Raw genomic sequence first — 11,282 nt, 5'->3', positions numbered from 1 at the left:
ACAGGTTTGTTGTGAGCACTGAACGAGATAATGCATAAGAGACAGTTGTGGAAAGTGCAAAATGTATGACAAATGTCAGTAATCATCATATCTGAGAACCAAGACTCCAGCTGTATCTCTCTAGAGAACAGTAACTAGCAGCTTCCCTAGCCGCGGCAGTCCCCAGCTGCGGCAGTCCCCAGTCCCAAACCCTTTTTGTAGAGTGACCTTTTAGCAAGCCAGGTTGCCTGGTGCCTGGGACCTCTCCCACCTCTTTCTCACAGGGACAGATGACTATGAATGAGCAAAGCTCTGTGGGCGGGGATGTACTGAGAACCTCACCACATCCTCCTTGCCTGTGGTCTGCCAGGGAGCTAATTAACAGTCTAGTTGGGTAGATGGCTGGCTGCTTGCCTGCCTGCTTGCCTGCCTGCCCGACTGAATGAGGGCACTAGACAGACCATAGATTCCAGAGGGTCCTCCTGTCCTCGAGCTGAGAACCTCAGCTGGCCTAGCCTCCCTTCCCTGAAATCTCATCTTTATCTCAACAGGCTAGTTTGCCCTCCCTCCCTCCAGAAGTCCTAGGGTTCCCATTGGATTACTCGATATCAGTGGAATAGATGTCTGAGGGAAAAAAGAGCCAGGTAATTCCTGTTCTGTCTCACCACTGGGAGCCCCTGACCCTGGATTTGTGGTTAGTCAGAGACACTTGACCCGTAGGATAATAGTGTCAGAAATATGAGCTGGTGTTCTTTTCCTCAACTGGATATCGCAATCCTGTGGTTTGGGGTAGGGTGCTGATGGGAAGAGAAGAAAAGGAAAGATCAGACTCAGATGATATTTTTTTACATTGTTTTAGTGACATGAGGTCAAGTTGGCTTGAGGGGGATGGAGACAGAAGAATGGCTGGAGTGACCCCAAGACTTGTTTCTTGTAGGTCAGAGACTGCTTTTCCTGAGAGGGAGGGGTAATAAGGCTTGCACTAGCCTGTAGTACTGATGTTTGGAGGGGACCTTGTACCTATGAACTTTGGGATTTGTTCGACAGTTAGTAATGGACCGGCTGCATATGGCCTGGATGGTCTCCCCTGTAGCTCCCAGAAGGTATAGGCACTCTCCCAAGAAAATAGCCTGGAAGAAGGAAAGGAGGTGAGATCATGGGAATCTGCAGGAGCAAGGACCAGACATTGTTTCTTGTCTCAGGGTTGCTGTGGAGAAGGTGCTTTCCTCTCATTTTGCAGATGAGGAAACCAAGGTTCAGAGAGGGTAAGTGTCTTGCCTAAAACTGGTCCCCCAACTCCAAATCCAGCGATCTTTGAAAGGGACACATGGCATCTTTTAGATTACTGCTCAGGTAGCATGGATTTGGGGAGGGAGAGGAGAGGTCACCAAGGGATGAGGGCAGAGAAGACTTCAGGTATGGTAAGAAGACCAGAGGAACTGGAGTCAGACCTGAGTTTCAACACTGAACTCAAGCTATTTCCTGGCTGTATGAGCCTGAGGGAAATCTCATCTCCCTGAGTCTTGGTTTTCTCCTCTACAGAATGGGACTATTTGTGTATATATACTTAGGGCATAGCGTGGTTGTGGTGGGGGGGAAGTACTATGCAAATCTTAAAACTCTATTGGCAAAGACAAGTGATTACAATCAGCCAATCATTTTTCCCCAATGAGGTTTCTGTAACACCTCCTCTGAGATAGCAGTGGCACACAGAACTCTGGTCTCTGTCCCTTTCAATAGGAGATAGAAATCCCTTTGTCACCTTACAAGTCTGTGCGGGATGTGGGACTCTCCATGGGTCTCTCCCAGCCCTCTAGCTCCCAGAGGCTGAGGCTACATCAGAGCATCTCCTTCTATCTCCTGGCCTTTGTTTTAAGCTGCAGAGGCACTGGGGCAAGAACCTACACTGATGGAGGAATAGCAGATCTGCAACTTCAGAGAAGGAGCCAACAGGTAAAGAGGGATGGAGCCAGGGTAGGTGGCCAAGGTCCCAAGAGAAATCATAGGATGAGAGCATCATAGATCTTGAGCTGGAAGGGACCTCAGAGGTCATCTAGTGCAACCTCCTTCATTTTACAGTAGATGAAACTGAGACTCTGGAAAATTAAGTGACCCTTCCAAGGTCAAATGGGGAGGGTCAAAGGAAGAATTTGAAACTTAGGTCTTTTGACTCTGGAGTTCATCCTTATAGCATTATACCATTTAATGCCCCAGAATCTTCTAGATAGGAACCTTCCTAACCTGGAGAGACAGGAAGAGGAGACAAGTCGAATCACTGGACTCCTCACCACTGTCCGTCAACAGCAGGTCTGGTGGAGGCCAGGATAGAAGGAGGTCCCTTTGCAAAAGGTGGGAGAAGAGAAAAACAAAACAGAGACCGATTAGGAGACCTCTTAAAGGAAACAGTAGCTCCCGGCCAGTCTCACAGCCCTGAGTCACAGAATCTCCAAATTGGAATATGCCCAATAAATAGTGGTCTAACTTTTTTGGAGGACCTGAGCTGTGGGGCCCTGGAGGGCAGAGTAGATGCTAGGTGTGAACTCTGGTATAGATGTTCACACTATTAGCAGGAAATCTTTGTCCTTAATAAAATGATGAAGTAGGAAAAGTATGGGGCTCAGTGTCAAGACGTGGGTTTAAAACCCAACTCTGACCTCTACTTAGCCATGAGAACTTGGGCAGGGCCTTTCATTAACTGCCTAGATTTCCTAATAAATAAAGTGGGGATAATAATCCTTGGCACAGCAAATATTAAACGAGATATAAAATACCTTGGAAACTCTTAGGCCCTGTATGGATATTAGGGATGATTGTTAAAATGTTATTCATGGTCTCTAAACTGGGTCTAGTGACAAATCCACTTTGTTGACATTTCTCAGTGGCTCTTCGAAGGTTGGGGGTGGGGTGATGGTTGGAGATGCTTGGGGTACGGGCAAGGCTAATGTGTGAGAATATTCCATTTGGATTCCCTCCAGAAATCACCATAGTTCCAAAACACCTTTTTTGCTACTTACTACCTGAATGACCTTAGATTTCCTGATCTATAAAAATAAGAGTATTGTATTAAACAACTTCTGAGGATTTCCAGCTCAAAATCTCGGACCCTAGAATCTATCATGTCTCCTTTATGATCTCAGGAGGGGTCAGGGCTCCAGAAGAGGAGAAAAGATGGGAAGAAAGTGGGCCTGTAGGGAAGGAGAAGGGAGATGGGGCACAGGCCAATATGGCCTTGAGAAGGCAAAATAGCCACATCTAGACAGAAGAGCTGTGAGGGCTTTGTGAGAGAGAAGAGAAGAGAAAGTTTTAGATGTTGATGGAGTCTCTGGGAGAGAAATCCCCATGAGCTGCTTCATCTTCTCTACCCATTTGCTACAGGCCACCATGGCTCAGTGAACAGTTAGGGGAGGGATTCATGGTCCACTGAGGCTACTAGCTTCCTCTAAACTGCCTCTACACCAAAGGGGCTTTTTACAGGCAATTCAAATGACTCTTTCTGAGTAAACCTGGGAAGTTTTGAAACAAGAATATTCCCCGAAATCAAGCAAACACACGGTTGAGAGTATAGGGGATGGGGAGGGAGGGGCTGTCCAGTTTCCAAACTAATTGCCTGTTGTTGCTTTGCATGAGTTTTCATCTGCTCTCTTCACTACCTTATCGTGGCAGGGTATCATGGTGTTGTCTAATGGTGGGTCAGAAGGTGAAAAAAGAGTCCATTATTCAGACCAGACTCATCTATCTGGCATTTCTCCTTCTCCACTCCCACTGAATCCACCATCCATCCATATACATATATACATGCATACATATATATTCATACATTCATTCATACAAACACATATACACATGCACTGGGTCCATGTTAGGTCCTGAGAACACAGGCAGATAGACTCACTCAATCAGGCATGCCAGTCAGTACAGGCCAGTAGTCCCAGGGCTTATAAGAAACTAGACTCTAAGAGGGCAACGGGGATGAGGATGAGGATGGGGAATGAGGAGGCCCAATTTCTAATCTTGGCTCTGGGCCTCAGTTTCTTCAGCTGAATAATAAGGTGGTCAGTGATAATATCTGTAAAGTGCTTAGCACGGTGCCCAACACATAGTAGGTGCTTAATAAATGCTTAATTCCCTCCCTTCCGCTTCTCACTCTAAATCTAAGATCTGATGATCATAGATCGTCTAGATGACCTCTAAGGTCCCTTCCTGCTCTGACATTTTTTGTTCTGGGTCTTCTGAGACTTCGGCAGCTCCTTGGCAAATTTGGGGGATGAGGAGCCAAGTTTCTCAGGCTGGGAAAAGGATGCAAGGCTTTTTGGAGCCATGAGCCTCTTACTATATCCCATTCTCCTTCCTGCACTGCCCCCACCTTTCTCCTCCAAGGTCTCCCAGTGGCATGCCTCATCATTGTCTGTGCTGCTATCTGCTCTGCATTGCCTCTCTTTCAAGGTGCCCCAAATCTGTGCATGCCTATGGCTGGGAGCACTGATTTATCCTCAACAGCCTCTCCCCACCGCTAATCTGTGGGGTATCCCTTAAGTAAGCAGATATGGTATCATAAGATCGCAAAAGTGTGGGTGACTATTTGCAATCTCCCTTTCAGACTCACACGGTCTGTCAGGAGCCTGAAACTCCTTACCCACTGATACCAATAGGATTATGGGATTTGGAAGTAGAAGTGAATTTATAGGGTTTTTTTTGACCCAACCCCTCATTTTAAATTTAAGAAATTACATTCCCAAGGCTATACACATGGTAAATAACAGAGCCGGGACTTGAATCCAAGTCCACCTCTCTTTTCACCAGATGATGCTGGTGAAGCCCATTTATTCTTCATTCATTCCTTCATATCCTGCTTCTGTCCTGTGTGACACTGATTAGTCCCTTCCCCTTTGGGGCCTCAGTTTCCTAATCTGTAAAATGGTTGAGGGATGTTGGACTGACTAGATGATCTCTAAGGTCATCTAAGATGATCCCTTCCTGCTTTAAATCCTATGATCCTGACCGTAACCAACATTTTTAAAGTGTCTGCTGTGTTTAAGACATTGTGCTGGGCACTGATGACATAAAGATAGGACACATCCTGCTATAAGAAGTTTATAATAAAATTGGGGAGGGGATAAAGACACATCTACAAATAACTGATGCAAGGTAGCATGGGAAGAGTGTAGAAGGAGATGTCTGGGTAGAGTGCTTTGACAAAAACGAGAAAAGAGAGATCATTTTCAAGAAGGCATCATGGTATTATGGAAAGTGCTAGAGCCCCCACTCCGTCACTCACTAAGTGTGTAACCATCAGACAAGTCATGCCCCCTTTCTAAGGCCTCCATTCCTCACCTGCAAAATGATGGAGCTGGACAAGATGACCTCCAGTGTCCCTTCCAGCTCTCGCTCTGTGATTCTATGGATCTTAAAATGAACTCCAGCTGGGAAGTGGTCTGAAAGGAGTGTGGAAGGAAGTGAGGGACTTCTTCAGATGGTTATGAGGATCACTAGGCTTCTGTTCATGACATGAGTCTGACACGGAGACTGGAGAGGGTAGCACAAGAATGGGGGATGTTATATCTGATTCCATGTCGTCTTGGGGTGGGGGGGAGGAGGAAGAAAATCTGGAACTCAAAATCATGCGGAACTGATTGTTGTAAACTAAAAATAAAAAATCTTAATTAAAAAAAAAGGAACGGGGGATGCTGAGGTGTCATTCAGCAGAGAATCTGGTGGGGAGCAGTGTGATGTAAACCTAAAAAAAAAAGTCACTTGGAGGTAAATTGAAAAGGACTTTGAATGCTGGTGCCAGGAATTTATGCTTTATTTGGTCATCAAAAGAGGACCACTGAAGGTGTTTGATATATTTCTATGGGGATAAAGAAGGGGACTTTCCTATGAAAAGTGGGTTGGGAGCACCTGAGGCTTTACCCTCCTCCCCCTTCTTCCCAATTCTCTGAAGTCTCAGGAGGACAAAAAGGGAGACTGAGTCCACAACCTGGGATTATCAGTGACTGATTGGCATTTCTCAGTGTCAACCTGGGTCACACAGAAGAGCCTGTCCTCCTCCCTGACAGCTTAGAAAAGAGACAGGAGACCGCAGACAAAGAGAGTAGAAGCTTTGGAGCCCTAGGTATGAAGAGGGAACCAAAGAAAGCTTATTACAATGTTCCCTTTTGGGAAGTCCCTCCTTTTTCAGCTCTTCCCTTCTAAGACATCCCTCTTCTCCTCTTTCTTCCTCTTCTGGGGAGTCCCTCCTAGCTCATCTCAGCCCTGTTTTTCTTTTCACCTTGGTACCTCACGTCAAAAACAATGATTTTCACTCTAAGAGACTCCACTTCTCCTTGCTCTTGGCCTTCTTTTCCCCAGAGTCCTCTGAGCTTTGATATCTTTTGAACTCTGGCAAGGGCTCAGTGGCCTGGACCAGACTGGGATTTGGGAGCTGATGGCTTCCCAGTGCCAGAGTAGAAAGGTAACATGATATAATGGAAAGGTCATGAGATCCGGATGTAGAAGACCTGGGCTATAATCCTAGATCTGACATTTTCTATCTCTACGATCTTGGACAAGTCATCCTCCTTCCCTCAGTCTCAGTATCTCCTTTTGCAAAATGAGGGTACTAGACTCAATGAACTCTGAGGTACCTTTCAGTTCAAAATCTATGATCTCAAGATTCTTCGAGGCCCAATTCAAATAATACCTTCTTTGTGAAGCCGTCCTTGATCCCCATAGCTAGAAGCAATCTCACCCTCATCTGATCTCTTGAAACTTATGTGCTGAAGCCTCTTCCAGCTCTGACAATCAATGATTCTAAATATAGTGTGTGTGTGTGTGTGTGTGTGTGTGTGTGTGTGTGTGTGTTGTGTCTTCTGCTGCTTCCTTTCGGCTCCAAGCACAGCACTAGGCACACAGGACAAGTTCAGCACCAACTACTCCCAGCCCAGATCAGAATCTACTTTTAGGTAGTAGATGGGAATCTGAAGCCTAAGCCCCCTGAGGCTAGGCTGCTGAGTGAGCCAAATTCAGATGACCTCTGGGGTCCTTTCCAGCTCTAGCTCTGTGACTCTATGGATCTTAAAAGGAGGGTTGAAGGAAGTGAGGGACTTCTTCAGATGACTATGAGGATCACTAGGCTTCCATTCATGACATGAGTCTAACATGGAGACTGGAGAGGGTAGCACAAGAATGGGGGGGGGCGGTGCTGAGGTATCATTCAGCAGAGTCTAGTGGGGAGCAGAGGCCTAGGCAGAACCTAGATGGTCTTTGGAGTAATTAAAATATCTAACATACTATAATAATGTCTCCCATTTCTATGCACTTTAAGGATTCTCAACTGTTTCCCTCAGTGAGGAGAAACTAAAGATATTGAAGACCTTTGTTAAAATGCAAACCCTCCCAGGAAGGGGAGAAAGCTCTTGAGGGTGGGGACCATTTCATTTTTGTCTCTGTCATCCCAACACCTAGCACCTTGCCTGACTTAGGAAAGGGTCTCAATTAGTGCTTGTTGATTGATTTTGTTATGGGCCATGTTGTTGTTGTTGGTCCTTCATTCTCTAAGAGGACCAGTGATATCAGGAGGGTGATATCTTGACTTGCAAGTGACTTGGATTTGAGTAAGGCAGGGCTGTATGGGCCATAAGCACTTAGGAATAAGTCATTTGTAAGAGGGTTTCCAAAGAGCCCAATGAATAAGAGTAAGGATCTGGGGGTGGAGAGAGAGAGGTCCTGAGCTTGGGGAAAAGGCAGGGGAGGCCCTTGGGAAGCCAGAAAGTAGGAAATAGAAGCATGTAAAGGTAATGGGCAAAGTAAGGAGGGAGAACTTTTCCCATCAGGCTGTCCTGGCCAGGCTTTCTCTAATGTACAGGTCATGTTTAGAATGTTGCAGATGGAAAAGACCTTCGAACTTCTAAAGGTCCAGAGAGTTGGATGGACTCACCCAAGTTCACATGCACAATCAATCAGTGACAGGCCCCCTGGTCACCCAGGCGACCACTATCATACTGCACTCCCCAGTCCCCTCAGCCAACTCACAACAAAAAGGCAGCAATTCTCTATTGTTTTCCAGGCTTTCCTTTGGGGTCAGCATGTGCCCTGGTCAACTTAGCTGGACCATCACCTTCCTCCTGATACTCCACTGCAGTAAGTGTTCTGGCTTGGAAGTCAACCTGTCTTTTACCTGGGGGGAAAGGGGTGGAGTTGGGAAGAGGGAGATCCTGCCCATCCCTAATCACTCCTGGAGGGAGGGTGTGTGGGTGAGTACATAATAATAGTACTGGCCCAAATCCATATAACACTTTAAGGGTTATCAGGCACCTTGCTCACGACAATCCCATGAAGTAGCTGTAAACATTCTGACCCCCAATTTACAGGTGAGGAAACTGAGGTTCAGAGAGCTTAAATGATGTAACTGACCATGACCACCCAACCAGCCCCGGGGTGTAAATATCTTGGAAATGGGAAAACCCTCCAGAGGTCATCTCATCCTTTCCCCTATCTCCAGAGAGGCCTGACCCCCAGAGAAGTGTCTTCTTCCAAGATCTCTTCCAGGTAGAGGACTTCATAACCAGTTTGAGCAGCCCACTTCAATGTCTTACTGTCCTTATGATCAGGAAAATTCTTCCTTTGGTCTGATCTGAGGGTCTCACTTAGTAATCATAAACCCTACCTAGACTTGGGGCTCACAGGGTTGTTTCCTCACTTCATTTGATCGATCATCATTAGGCACCCCCAGGGCTTAACAATAGGCCCTGAAACAGATATGCAGGGAAGATGATGAAGGAAAAGATAGTTTCAGGCCCTTGGGGAACTAAATGAATGCATAAAGGGGGAATAAGCACACATCCAAACAACAGATGGAACTCATCACACATAAATTCATATGAACACATAATGTCAGATCTGGAAGGGACTCTAGAACATAGAAGATTAGAACTTGAGGGGCCCTTAGAACAAAGAATGTAAGACTTAGAAAGGACCTTGGAACAGAAAATGTCACATCTGGAAAGGGACTCTAGAACATAAAATGTACCCTAGAACGTGGAGTATTAGAGTTCAAAGGGACCTTAGAACATGGAACACAGAAATTTAGAGCAGGAAGAATTTTGAGCTCTGGTTGGAAAGAACCTTAGAGATAATCTATTCCAAGACCCTCATTTTACAGATGGAGGGGAAGCTACTTGCATAAGGTCATATAGAAAGTTAATGGCATAGCCAGATTTAGAAGCCAGGTCTGCTGACTCCCAGTTCAGTATTTCGTTTTGTTTTTGCACTGCATTACATTTCCCCAATTAGGACAGAATCCCTAAGTGCTAAACAAACAAACAAATCAACCAAAGGAACCCTGGAGGTTGTGGAGGGATACAAATGGGGTGAGGGGGTTGGGGGGTGGGGGATAGGTAACACATTTTGTGCATGGGGCATTCCAGCACAGGATCATGACATATGTGAGAGGCTGTAGGCGTCTTTGGAGCGAGCCTATCACACGTAAGGGTGATATAGAGCAGTGGCAGGGGAAGGAACTGTGTAAGGGATAAACTTCTCTGCCTGTAACTGACTCCGTGACATTTTACACTGATTTTTTTTTTTTAAGACTCAGGGACACAAATAGCCTGGGCAGGAAACAGATGTCACACTCTTTTTATTTTCCTTTTCTAAATAGACAGCCTCCTCCCCAAGGGGACCAGGCTGCTCCACAGGGTTAACTTGTCCATCCACCTTCCTGTTCTGGAAGGGTGGGAGGATGGTTCTCTGGGCCACAGATGTTGTTGAGTCATTTTTTCAACCATGTCTGACTCTTTGTGACCCTATTTGGGGTTTTCTTGGTGTTTGCTGTTTCCTTCTCCAGTTCATTTTACAGATGAGGAAACGAAGGCAAACAGGGTTAAGTGACTTGTTCAGGGTTACACAGCTAGTAAGTATCTGAGGTTAAATTTGAACTCAGGAAGATGAGTCTTCCCGATTCCAGGTATGGGCACTTTACCCACTGCACCACTTAGCTGCCTCTCCTGTGTGTCAGGCACTGGGTTAATTGCTGTCAAACACGCCATAGAGAGCATTTCTGTTCAGGTGTGAGTTGAACAAGATGATTTCTGTGGTCCTTCCAACAGTGAGGTTCCGTGGTAAAAAGTAGGTAAATGGTATGAAACAGACTTTGTGCACACATATGTAGGGGGAGTTCAGGGCAAGGAGAAGGACCCTGTATGGTGGCTGTAGTTAGGAGAGGCTTCATGACTCTTGAACTAAGCCTTAAAGGATGATGGGTAGGTGTTGGAAAAACTTTCATGTGGAGCATCCACACAAAGACACAGGAATGAGAAGCATAGCATGTATGAGATTGAGAGAGAAGCTTGACTACCCTGGAGGATGTGGGAGTTGTGAGAAACAGGGCTGAATGAAATCATAGAATGCTAGGGCTGGAGAGATCATGCAATTTAAACCGCTTCATTTTACATGTGGGGAAACAATTTACATATTGGGGAAGTGGCTTGCCCAAATTCACCCATTGAGTCAGTAGTGGAACTGAGGTGAGTTAGAACCCAGTGGGCGTCTCTACTCCCAGTTCCCTGCTCTCTTCTTGGGCCATCAAAGTCAAATGGAAAGAAGGGCCCCTAATCCATACATAAGGATCCCTGCAGCTGCGCGTTGACTTAATTTTAAAAATGTAATGTTACCTATGTTTTATTGTATTTTAATTTATTTTGTTAAATATTTCCCAATTACATTTTAATCTGGTTCTGACTGCACTGGGGAACCAGCAGCATGTTCAACATACGCTGCCTCAGGTAGATTTGAGTGAGAGACTTTTAATGGCAGGATGAGAATGAATTTAATTCTGTCGGCAGGAGGGTACTTGAGAGGGGGAACAATATGATGACATGTGCTTTAGGACGTAAACTGTGTAAGACAAATAGCAGAGTCGGGGAGACAGAGAAATGAATTTAAAGAAAAAATTCTTTCCTTAAAAGTCATCAAGGCTCTCCAGAGATGGAATGGGGGTATGATGGACTCGTTGAAACCATTCACATTGTCTTATAATTAAATATGGAAGTGGGGTAAATGAGAGCAGAGCTCAACAGCTAATTGGATGGATCCCAGGGGTGAGGAAGGAAGAGTCTTCAACCCCTCATTTTATAAGGAAGGAAAATGAAGTCCAGAAAGGTCCAATGACCCGCCCAAGGTGATACTCTTTGTAAATGACAAGTCCAGGATTCAAACTCAGTTCCTCTGACTCCTAAGTGAGATCTTTTTCCATTAGTCCACATTGCCTTCTGGTTTTGAGTCCAGGTGAAAAGCAAGATAATAGTACCACCAAGAGGAGTAGGGAA

At 45.6% G+C, this 11,282-nt stretch overlaps 1 protein-coding gene across 1 annotated transcript in view; it reads left to right on the top strand.

Moving 5' to 3' along the window:
* Window positions 1–1,683: 1,683 nt before the first annotated feature.
* Window positions 1,684–11,282, top strand: part of IL21R (interleukin 21 receptor) — a 44,303-nt gene continuing 34,704 nt past the window's right edge. The window contains exons 1-2 of the mRNA XM_036739476.1: window positions 1,684–1,932; window positions 8,024–8,097. Of these exons, the coding sequence (XP_036595371.1) occupies window positions 8,043–8,097 (55 nt within the window). The 5' untranslated portion in view covers window positions 1,684–1,932; window positions 8,024–8,042. The remainder of the gene's footprint in view (window positions 1,933–8,023; window positions 8,098–11,282) is intronic.

The sequence above is a fragment of the Trichosurus vulpecula genome, chromosome 9 (genome assembly GCF_011100635.1).
Source record: "Trichosurus vulpecula isolate mTriVul1 chromosome 9, mTriVul1.pri, whole genome shotgun sequence".
Taxonomy (NCBI): Eukaryota; Metazoa; Chordata; class Mammalia; order Diprotodontia; family Phalangeridae; genus Trichosurus; species Trichosurus vulpecula.
The sequence above is the reverse complement of the archived record's forward strand: the minus strand, read 5'-3'. Positions and strand labels throughout refer to the sequence as shown.